At 39.8% G+C, this 19,183-nt stretch overlaps 3 protein-coding genes across 3 annotated transcripts; 2 read left to right on the forward strand and 1 right to left on the reverse strand.

Moving 5' to 3' along the window:
* Positions 1 to 90: 90 nt before the first annotated feature.
* On the forward strand, positions 91 to 8,534 carry rhbdl2 (rhomboid, veinlet-like 2 (Drosophila)). The gene is made up of 8 exons (XM_061050132.1): positions 91 to 482; positions 1,475 to 1,718; positions 3,673 to 3,821; positions 5,779 to 5,891; positions 6,103 to 6,203; positions 7,254 to 7,314; positions 7,403 to 7,464; positions 7,952 to 8,534. Exons 2-8 carry the CDS (start codon positions 1,488 to 1,490, stop codon positions 8,129 to 8,131), a joined length of 897 nt encoding a protein of 298 aa, XP_060906115.1. The 5' UTR covers positions 91 to 482; positions 1,475 to 1,487; the 3' UTR covers positions 8,132 to 8,534.
* A 138-nt stretch (positions 8,535 to 8,672) lies between these two features.
* Positions 8,673 to 14,767, forward strand: gja9a (gap junction protein alpha 9a). The gene is made up of 2 exons (XM_061050135.1): positions 8,673 to 12,268; positions 12,699 to 14,767. The coding sequence occupies exons 1-2, from the start codon at positions 12,210 to 12,212 to the stop codon at positions 14,215 to 14,217; spliced, it is 1,578 nt and encodes a 525-aa protein (XP_060906118.1). The 5' UTR covers positions 8,673 to 12,209; the 3' UTR covers positions 14,218 to 14,767.
* A 156-nt stretch (positions 14,768 to 14,923) lies between these two features.
* LOC132983706 (c-Myc-binding protein-like) lies at positions 14,924 to 17,649 on the reverse strand. The gene is made up of 5 exons (XM_061050133.1): positions 17,547 to 17,649; positions 17,094 to 17,166; positions 16,483 to 16,531; positions 16,195 to 16,324; positions 14,924 to 15,444 (listed from the first exon to the last, which is right to left on the reverse strand). Exons 1-5 carry the CDS (start codon positions 17,559 to 17,561, stop codon positions 15,397 to 15,399), a joined length of 315 nt encoding a protein of 104 aa, XP_060906116.1. The 5' UTR covers positions 17,562 to 17,649; the 3' UTR covers positions 14,924 to 15,396.
* Positions 17,650 to 19,183: the final 1,534 nt, after the last annotated feature.

Genomic DNA, 19,183 nt, shown 5'->3' on the forward strand with positions numbered 1-19,183 from the left:
GCTCTGTTGGGATAACGAGGATATACTTTGACGTCGTGACGTCACTGATCCCAGGTGTGGCACGGGGGAAACAGGTATGCTGTTGTTGTCGCGCGCGGGCTGCAGACGGCATTAGCCTATTCTTTGTGACACGGAGACTGGACAGTTTCTGTGGAAGACCAGGGGGATGAGAAGGCTGTTTACTCTGGGAAGGAAGGAAGTTTGATGCAGGAAAAAAAAGCAATGAATGGTCTATAATTATCTTCAAGGGCTTTTTAGTTTGTTATTTCTCTCGGTCTCTCAGGGACGGTCGTGTTGAAGAAAGGACTACGCGGGTTGTCTTCAAACATGGAGGGATGGTTTTAAAGGCGTCATAGTGCAGTATTTGAAGAAGTCTAGTCCAGCGCACAGAGTTTAGTCCGTGTATTGAGCTGACCGAATTAGTTTAGCTGAATCAATATTTATGCTCGGAGTCATCTGCTCGTTTCCCGGTGAAGGTTTAGGTGAGTAGGACGAAGTTATAAATACATTTTCATTTAAATACAGAAGAAGCGTTTATAATAAAACGGGGTCTTAATGTGAAGTTCATGTAAAGTTGTCTGTAAAAGTCTTTGAGCCGCTAAAATCAGAGTGTTGTCATCAGCGACGCCCAGTAAACAGGAAGCGCTCACTTACAGGCTGTTGTAGCCTAACGCATTGTAAAAAGCCATGGTCTTAAAGTTGAAAGTAAAAAAAAAAAGTAAGTACTTTGTACTTTAGAAGTATACATACATCTTCTTCAGAGAGAAACATGTAAATGGACATGCAGTCAAACATCATGCAGCCATAATAAAGGAAGACAAATGTTAATTATTCATAGATTAAGTTCTCCCTCCTCCTCAAATATGTCTTTTAATATCACAACTGGATAACTGGAGCATTGTTGTATTTAGTTTTGTCTTGTCATATGGGGAGGGAGGTATTTCTGCTACTTTGTATACTTACATCAAAATGTTTGATCAGATAAAGACATGCCACGTCAATTAGACCTGCAAGATATGAGAAATGTATGTGATGTGCGATAACATTGTTTGAAATTACCATAATGATATAAAAGTAGATAACTGAATTCCTGAATTGTGTTTGCGTCATGTCTTTAACTGAATCCAAACTGGCAACAATTAATCTGAGGGTAGCTGCTATCACCTGGCTGCTTGAAATGGTGTGAATGTATGGTCATTATACCCCCGGACGGGCTCCATCCAGTAGATCCAATGAATGCATGCATGCAGAGCGAGAAAGTATTGCTTGTTTCCGTGAGATGAAATCTCTAATTTGTCGCGATAAATTCAGACTTTTGTGATGCGATTACTGGAAATTCTCCTATCGCGATAATGATTCATTTGCAACTAAACTGCACATCACAAAATACATCGGGAGATATTAAAGTGCTACCGCATCAATAAAAACTTCAAACGATTTGAATTTGAGTCAGAACGTGTGATCTTGTGTGAAGGAGCGGCGGAGTGATGGAGGACATCGACCTGGAGCAGCAGGAGCCGTTCCCTGTGGACCGAGATGGCAGAAAGGTCAGGACCGGAGCGGACCAGCCCGATGGAGGCAGGAAGCTGGGGTGTTGTGAGAAGTTCCAGCAGTCCGTCTCCCAATGGATGCTTCCAGAAGACTCCCGCAGCAAGTACCTGGAGCGAGCCAACTGCTGCCCGCCCCCCATCTTCATCATCCTCATCAGTATTGTAGAGGTAGCTCCTGCCCTGATTGTGCACGACATAAATACTATATGAAGCCGGCATGGTCAGTATGGATCCTGTGATCTAGTTCTACGTGCAGCCTACATACGCTGCCATGCTGTTCATTACTGTATAGATTAGCTGTAACTTTACTTATTAGAGCAGATAAGGAGCTGCAGTCATAAAACCCCAGGTGTGCCATCTTTGAATCGTTTTAGGCAAACACTTTACAGCGACAGTATTTAAGCTTTAACAGTCATTTCTATCTTGTATCGTCTGTGCTTCGTCTTCTGAATGACCTGATTCATCAAGTGCAGTCGGCTTGGTGTCAATAAAAACAGTAATTCCAATAAGTTCGTTGCTGCTTTAGCTTGGAGCTGGTGCAGTTGATCCTCACTGGTGGGGGGATTCAGAGATGCTTCTCCTGAGCGAGTAAACAGGAAAGCCAGACCGACGTTTGACTTTTAGATTCGGGTGAATAAACACAAATGTGGAATGTGGACGCGCAGACGGAGATTTTATGGAAGAGCAGAAGGGGAGATGCTGCAGCTGCGTTCATTCCCAGAGGCTTAAAGAGGACGTAGACCGAGTCCTAAGGTTATTGCTGACAGGAATTTGTTCAAAATTGCCCACATATAAAAGAAACAAGACGATTAGCTTCACCAGAAGACATGTTGGCAGGTATGCAACCCTTAGACGTTTGCCGTTCTGATGCAGAAACGCAGGGCCTTGGGTATCAGCTGATAACAAATAATGATCCTTTCCCAGTGTTTGATAATAAGCTGCTTGCATTAATGTGTGGAAGACACTAGGATTATTGTTTAATCTATATATGAGGCAACACCTGGCCTGATCTAAACTTTGCTCTTACAACCTTGAAAGAGGAAATGTAGGAACTTTGCAGAGTGCAGGTTAAAGTTGAGGTTGTTGGGGCAAAAAGCACAAAATACATCAAAACAGCTGCCAGTTAAGCTCCCTCCACGGGGGTCAGGGAAGCCCCCACCATTTTCCTTTCAGGGATATGACCGTGACGCACTGCTGACACATGACATGTTATGCCAAATAGATGTAAACACACACAGTACTGAATTGATCCGCCCTATTCCCCCTTTCCTGCTATTTGCGCCAGTACTGGACCAATACCAAACTCACGCATGCCTTCATTCAAGCAGTCACATGCTAAAGTAGGGAACATTTAACTTGATGTATAGACTGATGAATGCATACACATGTTTTCCTTTTTTTTTTTTTTTTTAAGGCACATTCTCTGCTTCTTGCAGCCATAGATTGTGTAAAGAGACTTAATCAGGCAAACTGGACAATGAGGCAAAACCATTGTATGTATTTAACCTTGACCAGTGCCTCAACATGTAGGATGATTAACTGTGTTTGAACCGTTAGCAACCTGCAAAAGGTTAATTTACACGCCTAACTTTTTCAAAATCTGACTGAAATTGCAGTAAAGGTCTGTTCGCCCGCTGCTCCCATGTTGCCATCAGAACTGGTTGACGGCTGCCTCGACACTCTCTTCCTTATCATTTGGGTTCTTTTGCATGCTGTCTATTCATACTTGTTGATGAACAGCTCTCTCTTTGTGGCTCACAGACGTGCTGTGTTGCTGCATTTGAATGCCAGTGAATACTTTCTTAATTTGGCGGGGGGGGAGGAGGCACTTTATTTACCCGGAGAAGATCCACTGAGCTGCAGTTCTCCTTCTCGGCATGTCGTTGGCTTTAATTTCATACAGATACAAGCTGTGAACAAACACACTGAGGGACTTGGGGGATACTTTCTGCTGCTGGTTAAACATTCATCTCTCTGTCTTTGAAACCCCCCCCCCCCCCCATATTGCTGCTGCTTACCAAAAATAGCATTTTATTTTCGTTCGTTTTGCAAAATAAATTTCAACTATTTAATCCCCTCCTTAAAATCCAATCTTTTCTGTACTCGTCTTGTTCTTCCCCAGTTGGCAGTGTTCATCTACTATGCCGTGTGGAAGCCTCAGAAGCAGTGGGTGACGCTGGATGAAGGCATCTGGAACAGCCCCCTCACATACAAATCTGAGCGCAGACAGGAAGCGTGGCGCTTCATCTCCTACATGTTCGTCCACGCCGGGTAAGAGCATTGGCAGGACTTTTTAGATGCCTTAATTACACAATGAAGGCTCGAGTCATGCAGTAGTGGGAGGTGGACCCTTTCCCACAGTCACGTGTGGCTCTGCTGTAAATATCAGTTTGGTGAGGCTCATAATCTTAGCAGGTTTTTTGGATTATGTCAGACGTGTTGATTCATCTCTGTTGAGACCAATAGGACGGTGTGTATTTTGTCCTTATTGTGACCAAGGTTACAACAATGAATACGTTTTCACACTGGTTTCAGATCTGACATTTAATTGTATTTTTAGAAATGCATAGTTTGAGTTTATTTTCTGTAAGTTTTTAGTTTAGGTTTTAATGTGGGATCCAGAGAAAGTATAGTGAAATAAAAACTCAAAACATCACAGCATTAAAAAGAAAAATGTGTTCTTCTGTACACGGGGCGGTCGAGTGGTCGGTTCATGCGCCCCATGTACTGAGGCCGTGGTCCTCAGAGCGGACAGCCCGGGTTCAAGTCCGACCTGTGGCTCCTTACCCGCGTGTCATTCCCAACTCTCTCTCTCTCTCTCTCTCTACCCGATTTCCGATGCTATCCACTGTCCATTCTCTCCGATAAAGTCACAAAAAAAGCCCAAAATTCATCTTTAAAAAAAAGAGCCATATACGAAAGATGATTAACCATAACCATTCACAAAAGATTGAATGGTATCTTTGTTTCAAACATGTTATAAAATAGACAAAAGGATAAATGATTTAACAAGGAAAGCAATAGAAAACATGCACTGACAAAAATGTCTTAGAAAATTGTACAAACCTGATGTCACTTGTCAACAAATTGACAGAGACTTTTCTTTGTTTTGTCTCTTTAATTTCATTTTACTGTAGTGAGTTTTGAAAACACACTATACATTTTCAGTTAGTTATCCAGTTTTTGTAAAGCATTTATTTTTGACAATATAGTGTTCATCATTTTCATAGTTTTAGTTAACGATAATAACCTTGATTTTGACCTTCCCACTTTGCCACATGGCTTCACATTTGTGTTTTTTTTTTGTCACAACACTATCACAGTAACAGAGGGGAGTTATATGAAGCTGAGTATTATGCGCTTTTAAAATGAAGGTTTTAAAAGAGGAACACGGAGGTCCACAAAGTACACACCCACATCTGTCTAAACACTGCAGGGTCATAAGACGTGGTCAGCTAACGGTCCAGGGAATCATGAGTGTGTGAGCCACAGGAACACAGGAAAACCAAAATCATGACTACACAGAAGCACAGAGGAAAACCTGAGTAGCAAAGAGGAACAGTGCTTACAGTCACTGGATGAGACTTCACAGGATGTTTTCTTTAAGGATAAGGCTGCTGACATTCTAGATTGTCCTCACATTGAAGGACTACCGTGAAAAGACCAAAACAACAAAAGGGGAGTGTTATCCTGTGTAGCCAGATGTTCCTTTAAAAAATGTGTGAACGATGCCCCATATATCGAACAACATGGCATGTTCCTCTCTTACAATGAACACAGACACCGCTGGTTATTTTGCGTCTAATCCACTATAATGTCCCACAGATTGAAATACTAATTCAAGTGCCAAATGTGTCTTTATTCAAAGCTGAAAATAGTCCAAAATAAAGACTACATGCTGAAAAAACTACAATTCCCAGCTGTTTTAGAAAATAATCATTTTTTATTAGTGAAATAATGTGTTTGGGATTACTTTTTAAAAGCTCCTCAGCAGGGAACAAGTGTAGAGAATTTGCTGATGCATTAGCGGATGTGGTCTTTTCATTTGATTGTTTCTGGAAAAAAAAACACGCAAACAAAAAACATCCTTCTCCTTTAAAAGCCTTCTTTTTTTTATCAGCCTTCAAATTGAGTCAACACTTAGTTATACTCAGGCATTAAGGGTTGTTCTTTTATTTAATCCACTCTCCTTTATATCTTTGGTTTAGTATTTTCTGTTTCTCCTCAGTGTGGAGCACATCATAGGGAACCTGGTGATGCAGCTGATCGTGGGAATCCCCCTGGAGCTGGTGCACAAAGGCTTTGAAGTGGGGATGGTTTACCTGGCTGGTGTCCTGGCAGGTCAGTGACGCTTGTTTGTTTTCCACCCTGATATTTTATGCAGGCTCCTTCATAACGTAGCATAATAATTCTATGCTAGCTTAAAAAAACCATCAGTGGTTGTGAGTGGTATGCACCCATACTTCATCTTTAAGTCGTGTTTTCCTGTTTGTGTTAGCGAGCCAGTCTGTGACTGATTGTGAAGCTGACATATTTTCTGTTTGCTCCTCAGGCTCTTTGTCCAGCTCCATCTTTGATCCTCTCAGCGCTCTGGTGGGGGCTTCTGGAGGAGTGTATGCCCTAATAGGAGGATATTTCATGAACGCAGTGGTGGTACGTTTACATCCAGTTATATAGAAATCTGTGTTTATATGTGAAAAGGGTTTTTGGTACACTCTTGTTAGACTTAATGTACTTTAATTAGAACAATGAAAGGCCCTCAACACTTCCATTGCTTCATTTTGAGGACAGTTTTTGTTTTAAATGATGTACTAAGAAATGTAGATGTTGTTTAGCTTAACTTTGATCCTCATATAGAGGTACCTTTAAAAACGGATGTTTACAAAGTGCTCTGACAGACAACAACAGAACAGACATGAACAGGCCAAACAGAGAGTACAAAACTAATATAAAACCAAAGTACAGGAATTAATAAGATAGAACCTGCAGGTCTCAAAGGGCAGTTAAAGCTATGAAGCAATACAATTAAGGAAAATAAGTCAATAAGACGATGACTACAATAAAAAAATAAAGAAGAGGGAGACGACATCACATCCAAGGCACTAAAAACAAAAGATGAAAAGAGAGAATAAAAGATAGATGGTTAAATAAATAAAAGCAACAGAGGATAAAAGAGTAGATTTACATTAAAATGAGTAGAAATGAGTAAAAGACTTAGAGCAGTAAAATGAATGACTAAAGGGATTCATTAAAAGGCTTAATAATTAAAGAAGGATTAAGAATGGATGAAAAGGTGAAGAGCAATAAAATGAATAAAGGAATAGGTAGGTGAATAAAAGCATTTGAAAGGTGTAATCTCATAAAATCATGACATTGTTCTCAGGTGTCTCATCTGTTGAGCACACATTGAATCCCTTAGTATTTTAGTTGTACAAGTGTACTGTTTTAAATTATTTACTAACTGCTTTTTGAAGCACGTCTTCGTTGTTCGCTGTCTTACTTTGTTTTTGTTATTTTTTAAAGTTGAACCTGATGTTTGTTGCTAGCTCATGCAGGACTTGTGTTGACTTTCTGTAAAAGAAATATAAAGAATATGGTCAAGCGCAAGTCTTTCTGTGAAGTGTCCCAACTTAGTTTTAGTTATGACTCAGCGCTTTGTGAATAAAAAATAATTTATTGATTGATGACTTTTTCAATTGGCAGAACTTCCGAGAGATGATTCCTCTCCTCGGAGTGTTTCGTATCCTCGCCATCCTCACATTTGGTATAGTTCTCCCTTACGCTTTTATTCTTTTTATTTATGTTACTGCTCAGATAAAACTGTTTCATGTTACTCTGTTTTCTTTTTCCAGTTGGCGTAGATTTTGGATTTGCCTTCTACAGAAGATTTGTCAACGACGACGCTGGTATGAAGGTAGGATTTCATCCCTGTTGTACGGCAGAGGACTTCAGTATCTTTGACTGTTTAGCTAAAACTGCTGGCTGCCCTCCCCCAAGCTGACGGTGAAGGATTTAATTTGCCTGTGGGTGGAGACAGGATCAGCAGCTCTTGCCAGGACTTGATGCTTCATGCAGACATGTATAGCTCTGTTAAAACTCAAACCCACACTCTTCAAACCAACCGCTTCTCTTTCTTATCAGTAATCCACATTTAGAAATCCCTGACCCTTGTACCATTACTCAATAGTTTCAGTTTTGAAGCATAAAGCAACTGAAATATCTATAAACCCTGACTCCTTATCCCTCCCCCCAACTCTGTTTGTTTCCCTTCCCTATTCATTTGTTTTGGCTGGTAAACCAGTTCTGCAACATTTCAACCAGGTCAGACCTCAGTAGTTTAGGATTTTTTTTTTGTGAATTTAATTTAGGAGAAACTTTGACTCCCTTCTCTTTCCTCCCAGGTGTCCTTTGTGGCTCACTTTGGAGGCATTGTGGCCGGGATGACCATCGGCTACGTCTTTTTCAGCGATTACAACAAGAAGCTACTCAAAGACCCTCGGTTCTGGATGTGTATAGTGGGATTTGTAGTGTTTTTACTCTTTGCTATCCTCTTCAACATATTTCTGACCCCAGCCTCATAGGGTCATTGAGCTGCACTCTCCAACCTTTTGTAAAGCCGTAACAGCCTTAATTTCACACTCAGGAGAAAATACATTTTTTTTACAGATGTGTTTAAGATCAAAGTTGCTAATCAGGGACTTTTGTTTAAAAGTCATTTTCTATCAGGTTGAATCCAAGTGGAACAGTGCCTCCTGCTTTTAATTTGTTGCATTGCAGAAACTTTATTTTATATCTAAGAAGAGGCTGTTTTAAATGTGCTTTTATAGAGTGAATGATTAAGACCTGTTTTGAATGTTATGTACAGTGAGTAACTTATATTTCTCTTAATTTCAGATTAAGTCTTTCTTTTGCTTGAGGGTTTTTATTGCAACATTTTAGCTTTTTCTAGGAGGAAGAAAATAAATGGTCAGTGTTTGAATTTCACATCATTCTTCTTTATAAGGACAAAATAAAACAGATTGTAAAGCTAAATTTTTAGGCTTTTTAATGCCTTTATTGTAGAGACAGGACAGTAGATAGATTCGGAAATCAGGGACAGAGAGAGAGAGTGGGGAATGACCGAGTAGAAACCTTTGGTCTTGAAAAATTAAGCCATAATGGAAGTGCAAAATCCTGCAGCTTGTCGAGTTTCCGCTTGAGGCTGGCTCCAGGAGCCCCGGAAGTCACACACAGCCAAAAAAAGATTTTACAGCAGAAATTAAAACACAAAACCTGGTACAAAAAAAAAACCAAATAGGGCGTGCACCATAACCACTCGGCCACTGGCGCCCCTGATTGAAAATTCTAATGATTTTGTTGTGAAAACGTTTCTGTTGAAACATTATGAACTGTTGAAAAGCTTAACTATTCCTAAAATGTGCCTCCAACATGTTAAAATCCCTGAATTCAGTCATAACAGAATACGTGACAAGAAGACAGAGTTTACTAAGAAGTCATCAGGAAACTTTAAAGTGTATGATTTACCATCAGGCCTTGACTTACAGCCACATCATTGTTTCACATCCTGTTGACAGGAAGCAGCTAATTACATGTGGAGTTGTATGAATGCTTTAGCATCAGTGCATTTTCTGATTCATTACTCTTTGAATAAATCTGTTTGTACAGCAAGAGTGGGAACAGCGGGGCGCCGGTTAGACTAGTGTTAATGTCATGCACCCCATGTACGGAGGCTATAGTCCTCATCGCAGCGACGGCCCATTGCCGAATGTCCTCCCTCACTCTCTCCTCCCAACATTTCCTGTGTCTCTTGAACTGTCCTATCCAATACAAGCAAGATGGCCTAAAGATAACTTGAGAACAGCGTCAGGTATCCATTTTGTTTTAAGATGGGTTAGGACAGCTGAAGAGACCCAGGTAACGCTCGGAAGAGAGAGCGCTGGATGAAGTGCAGAAAAGAGCAGAGGCCGGATTTGAACCCATGGCCGCTGCAGAGAGGACTACAGCTTCTGTAAATGGGCCGCGTGAATCAACAACTAGGCTACCAGCGCCCAAACATACCTGTAATTCAGAAAATGTACCTTATTGTCCTCAATTACAGGTAGTTTGACAAAAGACTAATCTGAGACCTCAAACACCCGGTGCTAAATCTTCATAACTCTTTTTCAATAAAATATCACCTTTAAATAAAAAAAACTTTGTCAAACAGAATGAATTTCTGCAGAAATGGTGGAGTATTGATTATTGTCTGATGAACATACACATAATTCTCCATGTTCCATCCAAATAAATAGCAAGTAGCAGAACACATGGTGCGTGTACGGTGCACTGCAGTTTGATGCTGTAAGGACATGGTAACCTGTATATGTACCCATGTGGTTCTGCTATATGTGGAAAGTTCTATAGTTTCCAAACTCGGCTCATCAATATGACTTACTGAATCAATATTCAATTACAATGAACCTGTTTGCCTGTACACATTAGTAGATGGTATGTTGCCTTGTGGTTCAAGAGCCCTAAAGCCTGATGAGATAAGAATTTACCACTGAACAATCTCAAACCTCGTATCATGCTGAGGGGTCAGTGATGAAGGTTTTTTTCAATGATTTTTATTGTTAAAGATTTTAAGGGTATTTCAAATACTGAAAATAACACTAGATTTCTTAGTTTGGTTTGGTCAGGCTTCAGCATCCAAAAAAGACAGCTGATACAGCAGCATGAACTGTGTAAATAAAATCGAGTCAAAATCAGAGCCGATTAATTGGCCAGCCGATAATATCGGCCGATTTAGCATATCAAGTCACTAACGGTATCGGCTACTTTTAATGCCGATATGCCCCGATATTACTTGATTTATTCACCAGTCAAAAAGCATTTCATTTGAGTTTCATTGTATTATACTTGCAGTTCTCTTTCATCAGCAGTGCGCTCTATGGATTACACAAAACGTAACTATCCAGAGTGTCAAGCGGTGATGGACGTACATGCACAGTTACTCTCAAGCGGAGTACCCATCTTTTCTTCATCATATATCTTTTACACATTTCTTGAGTTGTTCCTCATTATGGAGATCAAACACTTGTGGAAATCTAGATTTATCTATATGTACAGAACGAACATTACTCACAAATGTAATGAGTTTAACATCTTGATTTAAGATTTCTCTCCATCACAGTCGAGTCTGTTAGTAAGTTCCACATTGGACCATGATGAGCTTTTAAACTTGTTATGTCACTAATTCATGCAGGTAGGTGTATGTATCAAACACACCAATTTAGTTTATGCAGTTAACACAGTTTGACTTAAATATTTTGTATATTATGTGTGGGAATTTGGTTTATTTTATCTCTATACTTGACTAAATTAAAGACTTGCTGTAGATCGCAGACATGATAATTCCACCAAAGATAATTCTCTACATTTTGAAACTAGAAACAGAGATGACAGACAGTGATTGTTGGGATGTCCTGGGGCTGAATTCTAAGTGAAAATTGATTTCAGGACTAGAAGAAAAAGCAAGAGGAAATAGCACTAGGATTTTCCCAATATGTAACCTCAGTGTGACCCTTTACCCATTATGTCTTTTGTAACCAGACTGGTTTGAATCAATCCTGTTGTGGGACGAATGAGAACAAAATAAAAACAGTCGAGTAGAAAGAAAAAGCCTGCTGGTGGATTGGGGTTGAATCTTGTTTACACACATCACAGTTTGGGGATAAGGTAAAGCTATTTTTGTCTTTCTAACAAATAATCCTGCGCTCGTTGATGCTTGTTATAACCTGCTAAACTAAAGAACAATAATACGCTTTTCTTACAGGGTTTTAGGCATGGCCGACCTCTGATAAAAAGCCTTTTTATCACACAGAGGCGATTAAAAGTATTTAGAATTGTACTGTTTGAAGTTGGCAAACAGAGCTTGGTAAGCCCACTAATCCATTGTGAGAGGTTTACTGTTGCTGGGATAAAATAATGTCTTGCGATATCATGAGGACTTAATTACAGCCAGCGAGGACCAGCAGGGTTTGAAATGGAACATGGTGACTTTTGCTGCACTATAGTAGAAAACTATTGATTGTACAAGGCCTGTGTGGATAACTGATTGGTATTGAATAGGGTTTTCAGTGCTAGACTAATTCCTTCTCTGTACATATGAAGAGAAAATAGACTGGGATATTTTAGAGCTGAGAAATCCTTTGGCATGTAGTCTGGACTACAAAGCATATATTTGGAAACGGCATGGTTATTTACACCCACAGCTGTAGCACACACCCCAATGAGCAACAAATACAAATACTTTCAGAGGGTGCAGTTGTAAGCTTGCAGTGTTACAGTTTACAAAGGTAAAAATCATTCAGAATCTTGTTCAATCCAGAGAAATATGATGGAAAGAAAAGGTATTGACCTGCAAAGATAGAGGTCAATTTCCGTGTTACAACCCATCACTGTGAGGCAATGATCTAAATGCATTGCTGAAGCTGTTGGTATTGACTTTCTTTAGTCAGAGTTGGCAGCCGTCCCTCAGCAGCTCAGTTGTTCCCACTTTGTGTCTGATGGACACAGGAGCAGAAGCGAGTCACGGAGGTTTGGCTGATGTGCAGGGACTCATGTGGAGGGCACCAACGATTTTTAAAAAAACTTTTTGGGTGACCGCGTCAGGGCCGTATGACCCGAGGAGATTTAAGTCACCACCGGCAGTCCATCCATGCTGCTGCTGCTCCAAGGTAAATGGAGACAGCGTGTGTACAGGACCTCTGGCCTGCTTTTAGAATGTTGCAGATGAGGAGAACGGTTCTGAAGAGCCAAAAGCAGATAACTAGGTCGCCAATATTGGATTATATTCCTGGATGTACGACTTTTCTGTGACTGTTTTCAGTATGTGACACATCATCTTTAATTTACTATTTTCCTACTTGTTTGTGTTACATTTCTTTCAATTAAGAGGTAAAACTATTTTAATTTGGGAATACAATTATCTTCACAAATTTTCTAGTGTTTAAAACTGTTTTAGTTTGAAATGCTGCTTTTATTTTCAGCATGCTTTTGCTGTTCTATACGTATTGCTTAATTCAAGCTTCTAACTTTCTGTATACACATTTTCACAGATATACTCCCTGATTGTTTCATTTCTCTCTGCTTCTGATTTTCCACAAGTCATAATGGCAGAGTGAAGATGGGGGACTGGAACTTCCTCGGGGGGATTTTGGAGGAGGTGCACATTCATTCCACTATGGTCGGCAAGATCTGGCTCACCATTCTGTTCATCTTCCGCATGCTGGTCCTCGGGGTTGCAGCCGAGGACGTGTGGAACGATGAGCAGGCCGACTTCATATGCAACACCGAGCAGCCCGGGTGCAGAAACGTCTGCTATGATCTCGCTTTCCCAATCTCCCTCATCCGCTACTGGGTGCTGCAGGTCATTTTCGTGTCCTCTCCCTCGCTGGTTTACATGGGCCACGCTCTGTACAGGCTGCGGGCGCTGGAGAAAGCTCGGCAGAAGAAGAAGGCCCTGCTGAGGAAGGAGCTGGAGCTGGTGGATGTGGAGTTGGCAGAAGCCAGGAAGAGGATAGAGCGGGAAATGAAGCAGCTCGATCAGGGGAAGCTCAACAAAGCTCCTCTGAGGGGCTCTCTGCTGCGAACGTACGTGGCTCACGTTGTCACCCGCTCTGTCGTTGAAGTGGCCTTCATGACAGGCCAGTATCTCCTTTACGGCTTCCACCTCTACCCACTCTTCAAGTGTCAGCGGGACCCTTGTCCTAATGCTGTGGACTGCTACGTTTCCAGACCAACGGAGAAAAGTGTCTTCATGGTTTTCATGCAGTGCATTGCTGGGATTTCCCTCTTTCTAAACATTTTGGAGATCACGCACCTGGGCTACAAGAAAATCAAAAAGGGCATCCTGGACTTCTACCGTCACTTGAGAGACGAGCGAGATGAACCTGAAGAGTACTACGTCAACAAGTTTAAAAAAGAATCCGTTGTGCAAATTTGTGATGCCAGAAAGGCGACAATTGCTTCAGCACCCAGTGACTACAACCTCCTGCTGGAGAGGATGCAGGGGAACATTATGTACCCAAACCTTATCAAGCCTTCAACTTTTCTACCTCTGCAGGGCGAGCAGGCCAATCAGCACGATTTGGAGGATTCTAGATGTTCAGCTCAAAGCCCTCAGGATTGTAACTGCAACCTGACTGCTAAAGAGCCCTGCTCACCGTGCTGCGACTCTCTGATAAATCCAAAGCAGGAGGCTGAGGACTTTTCGCATCGTCCCCTACAAACTAAGGAGGAGGAGAGCAGTGGAAGAGGGAGCCCAGACTCTCCTAAATGCCAACAGAAGGCCGCTCACTCTTCCTCCTTCCCCACGCTGCCAGTAAGTGCAGCAAGGAAGCTGTTCAGGGCTCAGGGATCTTTAAAATGCTCCACAGTGTTGGAGGGAAAAAGCTCTGACACAGACTCATATGGAGGGGGATCAAAACCCAGCAATGGAACTTCCTCTGGTCAAATGCAGTCGTCAAAGTCGGATGCCAAACAACAAAGTCGGCCTTCCACTCCAGAGTCGGTGGAAGACTCCAGCTCAGGATCAGGGAACAACTCCCGACCACCTTCCTCCAACTGCAAAACGTCGATGGCAAGTAACACGAGCAGCAGGCGAGCGACAGACCTGCAAATCTAAACTTCAAATGCTGTTTCCTTATTTTCTGTATTGGAGTTCAGGAATCAAGGTTACACGAGTCCTTTTCTGAATTTCAGTAATGGATTCAACAGCTCTGGATTTAACTAGAGACACTTTGTTCATATTATTTTTTGTTTTTTTGTTCTCCTAACAAACATTTAAACAGCAGTCTACGTACTATGCCACGCTTAGAAAACACAAAAAACTGCTTGTGGTGAATTATACCAGCACCAAACAACTCAGAATTTCATAATGAATGTCATATATAATTTGTGCACCTATTTTTGGACTGAACCTTTTTTCTACTGTTACTTTCATATGTGTAGCTACAAAATGAGTACAAATGTAGTTGACAGGTTAAACTCAACATATAGAGTTCAGGCGTCTAAAAACAAACCCATTCAAAATTCCCATTGACTTTGAGAGGATAGACCCCATGGCGCTAAAATGCTAACTTACTTCCGGGTTTTAGGACTGATTCCTGTGGCACCATATTACTAAAATGAGAAAGTTTTGTAGATCCTGGCTACTCCATTCCAACATTAAGGCTGGCTTCTGATAACCATGGTTGTGTTCAAAATAAAGTGATGACTTCTTTTTGATATTGATGTAAATAGCTATTTTGGACCACAGAATCAGCAACACCAAAATAAAAAGCAGAGATTATACATTACTTTTAAGGAATTGGTTTAGTGAAACAACAATAAAGTATTACAAGGCTGTTCTTTATTTGACTAGTATCTTTCTTTCTTTCTTAACTTTACCAGACCTTCCAAAATAAAAGTTGTGTGTTGTTGTCTTACATTGCTGTGAGGGTCTTGCCAAAGTGTTTTTAATGCCAGGAAAATAAAAGTATGATTATATTTTTATTCCAACATAAGAGTATTCAAAACATCTCCCATTTCTGAAGAACTGTACTGTCACATGAAAGGAAACTTTCTTTTTTCTTAATTATACTAATGACTAAATTAAGGGGGAAAAACATATTTACAAACATGTACAAAATAAGTTAAATTCTAAGAAACATATTAGAAACTAAGGTTCACAAGAAAACAGCACAGTTACGTAAAAATTATTGGCGTTCACTTAACAGTGTCGTCTAGTCTTTAAATTCAAATTTAAAGTGACAGAAGTGTAAACAAAAAAAGAACGTTAATCAGAACAGCGCTGTGAGGAGGTCTAGTCGGCTGTGGCTCCATCTTCTGGTACAGGCTCGTACCGCTGCAGCTGGAGAGATGGAGAGACATACGTCTATATCAGTGAATTTTATTTTATTTTATTATGATAATTATCTTGACACAACAGAAAAAAGCTAAAGGCAGACATCAGAATGCATTTTTTTTATGTCAGACAAAACAAGGCCTCGTAACAACAATCGAAAATCAGCAAAATGCAGGGACTTGATTTTAATGAGGTTACACTAACTGTTTTTGCCAACTTCAGACATTGTGATATACCACACATATAACAGAAGTAACAGAATGATGACCTTAATTAATTCATAAATAAAACATCTGCTCATTGTTGACAAAACTTACACAGAAAAGATCCCTTTTCTATAAACTACCTATAAATATCTCTTTTTAAAAAGTTTTTATTTTTGTGCTGTTTATTTAGAGAGAGGACAGTCGATAAAGAGAGAATGACATGCGGAAAGGGGCGTCAGGAGGCCATCTGCTTAGAGGACTAGCCTCTGTACATGGGGTGCGGGCACTAACCACTAGGGTACTGGTCGCCCCCCCCCACCATCATCGTTGAGAGCTCACTGTTGTGTATTTGCTTGCTCTGAAATCACACACACACACAGTTTTTGTGTGTGTGTGTGTGTGTTTGTGTGTGTAATTAGCTGATCCAAAACAAATCAACAAGTCATACACACTACTTGTCACAAAACTAGCTCTCAAAAGAGTTGCCAGTCAAACAACTGGCTGTCTAAAATAAATTTGACAATCACTGTTTTGAACAGGCAAAGCTTACCTTTGTTTTGAGGTCTTTGTTTTCCTCTGACAGACTTGTACACCTCTGCCTCAGCTCGAGCACCTCCTGCAGCAGAGTCTCCGTGTCTTCTGAATTCATGCCGGCAGCCCCGAGATGCTGCTTCACAAATCTAGAAGGAGCCGGTTAAAGACTACAACAAGCAAAGGCCTTGGATCAAAGACTTTAAGGCTATAGCTCAACGTTCTAGTAGGTAAACTAAAATACTCTCTGCAAACACCTCATTGTTCTGGAGAGTCTGGTAGTGTGTACATAATGTAGAAAGGATACTCCAGAGCATTGCTGGGCCTCTCTTGGGTTTCATACAAAGCCACTAAAACTGAAATGAATGAAGGAAAAAGAGGGTTACGTTTAACCACACAAGAATTGAGGGAAACCTGCTGATATAACATGGTTTTAAAAAATCAATACATGTTGGACATATATCAAAACAGACAGTTATTTTGTTCCCTTTGAGTTAAGATTTTGCACTACTCTGATTTAAAAATGTATTGATAATAAAAAAAGTATTCTGCTGCTGAATCGGAGTCACTTCAAGAAGTAAGGCATACATAATGTGTTTGATCTTAAAAACAGTTTAATATAACATCTTATATTACTTATTGTTGACTCATCACATTGTTTTGCTGTTTGTATTAAAGTTTGTGTACAAATCCAGTCTAATTTGAAGTGTTAATTTGGTACCATCGATCTAATTAGATAATGATTTTTTATTTATTTTAATCTCTTAATACTCACTGGTTCAGTCCTGTCAGATTAAGGTTAAACTGAACATTTGGAAACATTACCTGTGTTGCTTTGTTTGCTTTTCATAGCAAAGTTTGTAAATAATAAACGTAAACTGGGAAAGGACAATCACAGGAATAAAAAAAGTGCCATACCACTGGTTAGACTGTCCACAACCCCAGCTTTCTCCAGGTACCTCCGAAACTGTTCCCTTTTGGGGTCTGGACCCTGTAGGAGGAAAAGATAGCAAATATGAAAACAATTAATTATCAACCTTTAACTTTTCCTGTTGTGTTTAAGTGGAATATATGAAGTTTTTTTTCCATCAACATGATTCAAACTCAATGACGTCATTTCCCCCTCAGTGTGTTATTTTCTGTTTGTAAAGTTTAAATAAAGAGTTAGGCTACTTGACATAAAATTGTTAAATTATGTGATAATGCAGAAAATATTGTCGAAAAGCATTTAGTTAGTTTATGAACATCATCGTTTACGTTTACAACTTTGAACCTATTCGACTTCAACAGGTGTTCAATATATTCACTGATGAACAGTTTCGCTAGTTTTCAGTTCCTGAGCAACAGTTACCTGACAACCAACACACTTACTCTGTAATGTGCCATAGCGAAATAGGAAATGCAGTTGACTTTCTCCGTATTAAATATTGTGTTTCGTGTTCGCTTGGCCAGACACACACACACACACCCTGTTCTGAAGAGAAGGGAAACTGATTCTGAAGAGACCGGAAAATTAAGTTTCGTTTAAGAACTACCACTTGGAAAAGCCGCTCGTCAATGTCACTTCTCCCTCACTGACCAATCACAATCAAGAAGGGGCGGGACATCTGTTCATAACTTTGAGAAAGGCAGAGGTGAAACAAAACTAACTTTTTGGTTATTTTTTTAAGTAGAAAATGTAAATATACGGCATTTCAGATTGAATCAGGCTTTTCGAGAACAGAGCACCAAACAACATAATGATATAAGAAATATACAAATATTATAATAGTGAAACAAAATTGACTAGTCCTTTGAAAGCCATTATTTCCAGGTCTAGAGCTGCTCCATATGCTAGGTCGGACACAATTACATTCTCTTTGCCAGTATGTTGCTCTTTTGTTTATATTGTAAACACGTGGAACTACAGTTGTCATTGTAATGGTATTTAGTTTGCTCTGTTGCTTCATCTGCCACTTTACATTGTATGTCTTCTTTGTAAAAGTTTTAGGAAGAAAAGCTCATGTTAGGTATACTGAGCAACTTAAAACAGACCTAAGACCTGCTTCACATTAACTGTATGTTAGATGCATTAAGAAGGATGGAGAGACAGCTGCCTGGGAGTGAAAACAAAAGAGTCAGAGAGCCCCCTGCTGACTGGTTGCAGTTAAGGTCATAAACCCTTAACAGACAGGACATGGGTCAAACTATAAAATGAATATGTATTTGAGATACATTTTTCTCAAACCTGATTATGTCCGGATAATTATTGATAGACTTTCAATCATAATAAATGTAAGACCAACTGTGTTCATCTGTACCATACTGTAAAAACTGTGTATTTTTGGCAGGTTAACATCGTTATAAAATGAACAATAACATTAATGTTAACACAGCTAAAGTAGTAGGGTAGCTGATCAAATTATCAAATTGCTAAGATGAATAAAGTCATGGTTGCCAAAAATAAATGTATGACTGACTGTATCTAATGCTGTCTATAAGTACAGAAAAAGAATGACAGGGTCACCAGGAATACAACTTCTGCAGTTCACCAAATCTCAGACTAATCTAATATTATAAGAAATATACAGACCTAGACAACCAGCGAACAATCATTGAAACAATGTGAAATCTTCCAATCCTCTGACGTATTGTTGACACATCTGATGTTGATTCTTCATCACTTTTACACCCCCAGTTAATATAGAAACAACATTTAAATCATAAATGAAGATCAATGTTTTTCCAATGATGTTTCAATTGAACGTCCTGTTTAACCGCTGCAAATTACTTTTAATACCTATAAGTTAAAACGTACACTCTCTAGAGTGTTTAGTTTAATTCCGACATTTTAGTAAGACATTGAATGCATCATACTTTCTGTAGTTGATCTCTGCCGCCGCCTGCTGGTATATTAAAAACAACGTTCGGTATATTTTTTATTACAAACTTCATTAAATACTCACTTTATAACAGCAAATTACATATATATTAATGCTGTACTACTGCAACGATGTTTTGTTTTGAGG

Source organism: Labrus mixtus, chromosome 11, assembly GCF_963584025.1.
Source record: "Labrus mixtus chromosome 11, fLabMix1.1, whole genome shotgun sequence".
In the NCBI taxonomy this organism is placed as follows: domain Eukaryota; kingdom Metazoa; phylum Chordata; class Actinopteri; order Labriformes; family Labridae; genus Labrus; species Labrus mixtus.

What these genes read in the sequence shown, in the direction of transcription:
- rhbdl2 (XM_061050132.1), top strand. Translation starts at nt 1,488, where the DNA reads ATGGAGGACATCGACCTGGAGCAGCAGGAGCCGTTCCCTGTGGACCGA. An exon ending in ATTTCATGAACGCAGTGGTG is followed by an intron (nt 6,204 to 7,253) that starts GTACGTTTACAT and finishes TTCAATTGGCAG; the next exon opens with AACTTCCGAGAGATGATTCC. An exon ending in CCTCGCCATCCTCACATTTG is followed by an intron (nt 7,315 to 7,402) that starts GTATAGTTCTCC and finishes TTCTTTTTCCAG; the next exon opens with TTGGCGTAGATTTTGGATTT.
- gja9a (XM_061050135.1), top strand. Translation starts at nt 12,210, where the DNA reads ATGACCCGAGGAGATTTAAGTCACCACCGGCAGTCCATCCATGCTGCT. An exon ending in CATGCTGCTGCTGCTCCAAG is followed by an intron (nt 12,269 to 12,698) that starts GTAAATGGAGAC and finishes ATTTTCCACAAG; the next exon opens with TCATAATGGCAGAGTGAAGA.
- LOC132983706 (XM_061050133.1), bottom strand. An exon ending in TGTGGACAGTCTAACCAGTG is followed by an intron (nt 16,532 to 17,093) that starts GTATGGCACTTT and finishes CATTCATTTCAG; the next exon opens with TTTTAGTGGCTTTGTATGAA. An exon ending in ACAAAGACCTCAAAACAAAG is followed by an intron (nt 15,445 to 16,194) that starts GTAAGCTTTGCC and finishes CCATCTCTCCAG; the next exon opens with CTGCAGCGGTACGAGCCTGT.